The 6555-nt window shown below is 42.3% G+C and overlaps 1 protein-coding gene across 1 annotated transcript; it reads right to left on the bottom strand.

Moving 5' to 3' along the window:
* Window positions 1-3049: 3049 nt before the first annotated feature.
* On the bottom strand, window positions 3050-3994 carry LOC110335621 (olfactory receptor 52B4-like). Its single transcript, XM_021217874.1, has one exon. It carries the CDS (start codon window positions 3992-3994, stop codon window positions 3050-3052), a length of 945 nt encoding a protein of 314 aa, XP_021073533.1.
* Window positions 3995-6555: the final 2561 nt, after the last annotated feature.

Here is a 6555-nt window from a genome sequence, read left to right as displayed (position 1 = left end):
GGTTACTAGTAGGGTGGGAGAGAATGGAGGCCACAAAAACCCACCCAGTAGGAGTGAAAGTCACAAATCTGCATCCTTGAAGCTCACTGCCTGACTGGCAGGCAATTTGACAGAACAGAGAGTCTCTCTTCCCCAGTAGTTGTTGACCATTTACATAACCTTGGCAGGGACCTTGTGAATCATGTTAATTTGGGGTTCTTCCTGAGACTTGTGACTTTCCAACAACTTGTGACTTTCCTGAGATTATAAATTTTGTTCACTTCCTGAGACTTAACAGCCTTCTCCTAGGAAGAATCATTATAGTTCAGGGACAATTACTATGTAACAAAAGTCCACTTTTATTTTTATTACTATGGCAACATTGGCATTCAACTGGGTAGTGTTTCTACAGTATAGGTTTTCTCGTTTTTGTGCAGATAATTTTCTGACTCAGCGTTAGGACATTCTTCCTACTGGTAGGATGTATAAAGCAATGCTAGTTGACTGCTTGCCCCAGATTCTTAAGTGATCCTTTAGAATATTTATACATAATTATATAATGCATATTGTTGTACTTGTGTTTTTACGATTATGCTATTTATTTTCTTTTTTACTCTCATGATTTCTACTTTAATTTTCTGTCATGTTTTATAAGTTAACAACTATTATCTTCAATGTTTATTAATTTTTCAGTTATGTGTGTGTAAATAAGGGCACTTTGCACAGATGTGTACAGATGCCTATGAAGGCCAGAAGTAACAGATCCCTTGGAGCCAGAGTTATATGTGGGCTGTATAAAATGAGTGCTAAGAGCTGAACTCAGGACCTCTGCAAGAGAAGCACATCTCCCCAGCCCCATCAAAAACTATTTATTTGCCGGGCTTGGTGGCGCACGCCTTTAATCCCAGCACTTAGGAGTCAAAGACAGGCGGATTTCCGAGTTCGAGGCCAGCCTGGTCTACAGCGTGAGTTCCAGGACATCCAGGGCTACACAGAGAAACCCTGGTTCGGAAAAAAAAACAAAACAAAAATTATTTTGCATATTAAATTTTCTCTCTTTTTTTTTTTTGATGGTACTCATTTCCTTTTTATTAGATATTTTCTTTATTTACATTTCAAATGTTATCCCCTTTCCTCATTTCCCCTCTGAAAAACCTCTATCCCCTCCCCACCTCCCCCTTCCCCTTCTCCTCCCCCTTCCCCTGAGCTATTTTACCCTGTTAGTATTGTGCTTGAATATTTGAAATTCAGAAGCATGGAGTTTGGGATTGAAAGAGAAAGGACATTTGCTCCACATGGCTTTACAAGTGCCTCTGTGGTGGAAGGCTTCGGCTACTTTTCAGCAGGCATCTGTCCGTGCTGTCTAACCTCAGACAGTCTGAGCTACTTGAGTAGAATCTGCTCCTCTTGCTCCTTGTTAGCACCTGAACTCAGCTCTTTGCATGGTTCGTTCCTCAGCTCCTCAGACTTCATTGTCTCTGGCTGCATAACTCTTCTGTGGGGAAGGAGCATAGAAAGGGGGAAACTGCCAGGTGTGGTGGCACACACCTTTAATCCCAGCACTCAGGAGGCAGAGGCAGGTGGATTTCTGAGTTCGAGGCCAGCCTGGTCTACAAAGTGAGTTCCAGGACAGGAAGAAGAAGAAGAAGAAGAAGAAGAAGAAGAAGAAGAAGAAGAAGAAGAAGAAGAAGAAGAAGAAGAAGAAGAAGAAGAAGAAGAAGAAGAAGAAGAAGAAGAAGAGGAGGAGGAGGAGGAGGAGGAGGAGGAAAGGGGAAAACCCCAAAACCACTGGAATTTCAACTACAATGTATTTCTTTCAAGCACGTGTAGTATTAAATATGTTCTCTGTTGAGAGTACATGGCAGTCATTCTATAATGTTTATATATTTTAAAATGTGTTAGACATTGTCAATATATAACAATTTTTTATATACATAGTCAGCCCTCCTTATTTATAGATTCTATGTCAAAGGATTCAACCAATAACAAAAAATATTTGGGGCAGAAATGTTTTTATACTAGACATATGCAGATCTTGTAATTTTATCACTATCCCCTAAACAATGCCATGTAGAGACTGGTTTTCATAGTATTTAGATTAATAATACTAAGTGTTAAGTGTTAAATGTTCTCAATAATCCAAAGAAAATTTAAAATTTATGAGATAGCATGCACAGGTACTATGCAAATGCTATGCTGTCTTTATAAGACTTGAGCCTCCCAATATTTTGGTAGCCATAGGAAAACTGAAATCAGTCTCCCATAGTACCAAATACGGCTATTAATTTTTGTCAACTTAAAAGCGTAGGGGCTGATGACATGGCTTAGGATATAAAGTGATCATGACAAAAAGCATGCATGCCTGAGTTTGAGTTCTTTGCATCCACGTAAAAGTCAGATTGGGTACCTGAGTATTTCAGTGTCCCCTGAGATCAGTGAGATGCACAGCCTGATGTCCTTAATGTTCTTCCAGCAGACACCAGCCCTTCAGGAACCACAGAACTCTTCTCTCAAAACCAGTCATCAGGTTGCTCAAGATTGTTCTTCAAAACATGAACCACATAGCGTACATCCCCCAGCTACAGACATGCACTCAGTCTAAGTAAGTTTTAATATAAAAAGAAATAACCTCAGAACCCAGAAATCACTGATCCTGCATGTCACTTCACTAGAATGAAGGGCATAAAAGAATGAAGTGTTCTGTATGGTTATCTGGAGAGATCATAAATGTCTCAGAACTGGAGAAACTCTATAGAGCAAATTCCAAAGCAACAGAGTGATCTCATTTACTTGTTCTACTTCCAAACCTCATGCTAGCATCAGGGACCATGCCCTAGCATCCCCAGGGTCTGCACAGAAGGTACCTCGTCAGTCCACTATGTGAGAACATGGCAGTATTCTCACAGGTTGAACCAAAGAGTACATTCCTCAGTCTTCCCTGTAAAGTTGTTCTGATGCAGAACCCACTGAGCTATGTGTCAGCTGACCTGTCCCATCTGCCATCTGCCAGTTCCAGAGACCACTCAACAGAAAACTGTAAGTGCCAAAAAAATGAGGTTTTGACCCAAATTCACTTGTGGTTTGTAAACAAGACATGAGCCATCTGCTCCTGGATTTGCTTGGTCTTGATTCCGTAAATGATGGGGTTCAGCATGGGTGGAGCCAGAATGCAGACATTAGCCAGCAGGATGTGGATATGAGGTGGGATGTGGTGCCCGAACCTCTGTGTAAGCGTCGTGAAGACACCAGGCCCGTAGAAGAGGATAATGATGCAGACATGGGAGCCGCATGTGTTGAGAGCTTTGTGGCGAGCATGCTGGGAAGGCATGCGGAATACAGCACGGAGGATCAGCACATAGGAAACAAAAATTAACACAACATCTAAGACCACTGTTAATATTAGGACAGAAAACCCATACCAAATGTTTATTCGGATGTTATTGCAAGCATATTTAGCCAAGCCTATGTGTTCACAAAAGGTATGTGGAATAATATTATTTTTGCAGAAAGTTAATCTTTTCAGAAGAAATATTATGGGGAAAATTGTACCATAGCTTCTCAGAAAGATGCCCACTCCGATTTTCCCAATCAGCGAATTTGTGAGAACAGTGGTGTACCTCAGCGGGTAGCAAATGGCAATGTAGCGGTCAAATGCCATCACCAGCAAGATCCCAGACTCAGAGATGAAGGTGGAGTGGATGAAGAAGAGCTGAGTGATGCAGCTATCCAGGGAGATCTCCCCAGCGTGGAACCAGAAGATGGACAAGGCCTGGGGAACTGTGGATGTGGAGAGCACAATGTCTGCCCCCGCCAACATGCAGAGGAAGAGGTACATGGGTCCATGGAGANTGGGCCTTGTGAGGATGATGAAGATGAGCAGGCTGTTCCCAAGCAGGGCAGTGACATAGGAAATGAAGAAGGGGATGGAAATCCACATGTGCTGGTCCTCTAGGCCGGGGATGCCCAGCAAATGGAAGACTGTGTGACTTACAACAGTGTAGTTTAAGGTGGTCATACCCAGAAAACCCTGCCGATATCAAACCTCCAATTACAGAGCTGGAAGAAAATGTGTATTTTCAGTGCTATCACTGGGAGCTTTGGTTGTGTTCCACAACTTCCATCATCTTTGAATACGTAAACAAGAAACACACAAAGGTGAGAGATGATCAATGCTCCAATGGGTGACATCCACATACAACTATCTCCAACTAATCAAAAATGAGAGACATCATTCTACACACCTCAGTTACAGAGAATCAAACGCACACAGGATGAGTAATTTATGACTGGGAGCTAGACCTTGAATCTTAGCAGCGAATCGTGAGGTGAGGAATAAAAAAGAAGAGAAGCAGTGTAAGCGAGCACAAAGCAATGAACAATGGTTCTGAAACGTTCTCAGTCCAAAGTAGCCAGTGTGGAGAGGAGATAGCTTTGTGGCAGATGTTTTTCCTTCAATAAAGATGTTTGAGCACTCCTTCAGCCTCAACTCTTAACCTTTACAAACATCTCAAAGCCATAGTTATAGTGATTGATCACTCACAACACACACACACACACACACACACACACACACACACATTGTGGATGTGTTTGTAGTACATTAACTGACTGTAGATATCAGACCCTAATAGGTCAGTGATATTCCAGAATGTATCTGAGCATTAACACAGCACAGACGAAGCAATCTCATTTGTCAAGCATCCCTTGACTCCAAGGCTGCAAACTTTTGTATTCTCCATGCGGGGAGCAGACATCCAAGGGGTTCTCCCTGCTTTGTACTTAAAGACACGTGGGAATCACTTAGCACACAGCACAACTGAGCAACTGGCACAAGTGAGATTTGAAAGTCCTCTGACCTCGCTGTTTTGTTCATTTATGAAGACAGACAGGAGGCCTTGGTTTAGACTTTTTTTTTTTATTATTTTTGAGATAATATAATTACAGCACTTCTCCCCTCCTTTCTTCCCCCAGACTCTCTCAAATACCCCTCCTTCTCTCCTTCAAATTCATGGAAAATTTTTATTAATTGCCATTACATGCATAAATATTTCTAAAGCTAGCTACCCAGTCTGAATAATGTTTTGTGTATGTATGTTTTCAAGGCTGTTTGTTTTTGGATAACCGCTTGGTAGGTTCTTCCCTGGGAAAGATTATTTCTCCCACTCTCTGCATACTTTAGTTGACTGTAGTTTTTGTGGACAAGAGACTTTTAAGAAGTGGTGGTCTGGCCCATGTGCCTGAGATGAGATGTCTGTGCCCATCCTAGAGAACCAAGCCTCTAATGACCCAAATATTGTTCTCTGTCAACAGCTTAACCTTTCAGCAAGTGTATTTTGAGCAATGACTGCTTGTTTTGTTTTCTGTTCTGTTTTGTGGGGCTGCATGCTTCAGACTCAGGCACAGGCTTATGTATGGTCAGAAAGACGGGTGGACAGGCAAGCCTATAATCTTTGTGAAGGTTCTGAATGGGCTGCACTCACAGAGCATCTTCTGTGAGAAAGCCAAATTCATCCTACAGTCATAAAAATGAAGACACTGAACAGAGTGTCTGAGGCTACCAGAGCATATGTTTACATTGCTAGCTCAGTAACTGCTATATGTCTTATGCTCAACAAAACTGGTTTGTTTGTTTGTTTATTTTTCATTCTTCTTCCTACTCATCAGCCCATGGTTTTCTTCTTGAGAGTTTTCCTCTCCACCTGCCAAGTTGTCCTGGCTGCTGATATCGAGCCCAGGACAAGTAACTAGGTCCTATGACCACTCAGAGGTGTTTTCACATCCAGAGGGAGTCTGCAGTCAGTGTCAGAATGTTTCACATTTTCTCAACCATGTTCTCATTATTAGAACCTCTGCCATCTTCCCAATCATCTCCCTTTCCCTTTAACAAAGTTCCCTCCAGCCCGTGTGCTCTCAGCCACCCTGCCAAAGCATGGATTTCTATGCCTGCTATTAAGGAACCAACACAGCTTTCAGCTTTAAATTTATTGATATTGATAATGATATATTCCGTTGCCTCTTACAGTCCTGTCACCTCTACCCATGTTACCCAACAGCAGCCTCGTTCTTACCTTAATTCTAAATCCAGTCCACCTACACGTATCTATGTAATCACTGAGCCAGGCATGGACCCTTCAGGAACTCACAGCACACAGGCGGTCTGAAGCAATTCAGTTTGTTGTGTGTCCGCTGTTTATCCTCTTTCGCGAGAATCCTTGAGGGAAGGCCTTACACCATGCTCCCCTGGGACTGAGCTGTGCTGCTCAACTAGTCCTCTTCCCAAATTGCTGAGTCTCTGAAGCCAGCACCTGCTTCTCCCTTCTCTTTTTTTTCCTCTCTGGCTTCTATCAAGCTGGCGTCCTACAACTGCCTTCACAACTAGTTCAACTATGTGAATGTTAAACCCAACTTTCAACATAAATAAAAAACTGATAATATTTATCAATCTCTGTCTCTGTCTTTGTGGGGGGGTCTCTCTGTGTGTCTCTCTCTTCACCCTTTGTGTGTATTTGCGTGCATAGTGTATGCACACAAGTATATGCATGCTGATATGTGAACAAAGGCCAGAAGAGACTGCCA

The sequence above is a fragment of the Mus pahari genome, chromosome 1, assembly GCF_900095145.1.
Source record: "Mus pahari chromosome 1, PAHARI_EIJ_v1.1, whole genome shotgun sequence".
Classification (NCBI taxonomy): Eukaryota; Metazoa; Chordata; class Mammalia; order Rodentia; family Muridae; genus Mus; species Mus pahari.
The sequence above is the reverse complement of the archived record's forward strand: the minus strand, read 5'-3'. Positions and strand labels throughout refer to the sequence as shown.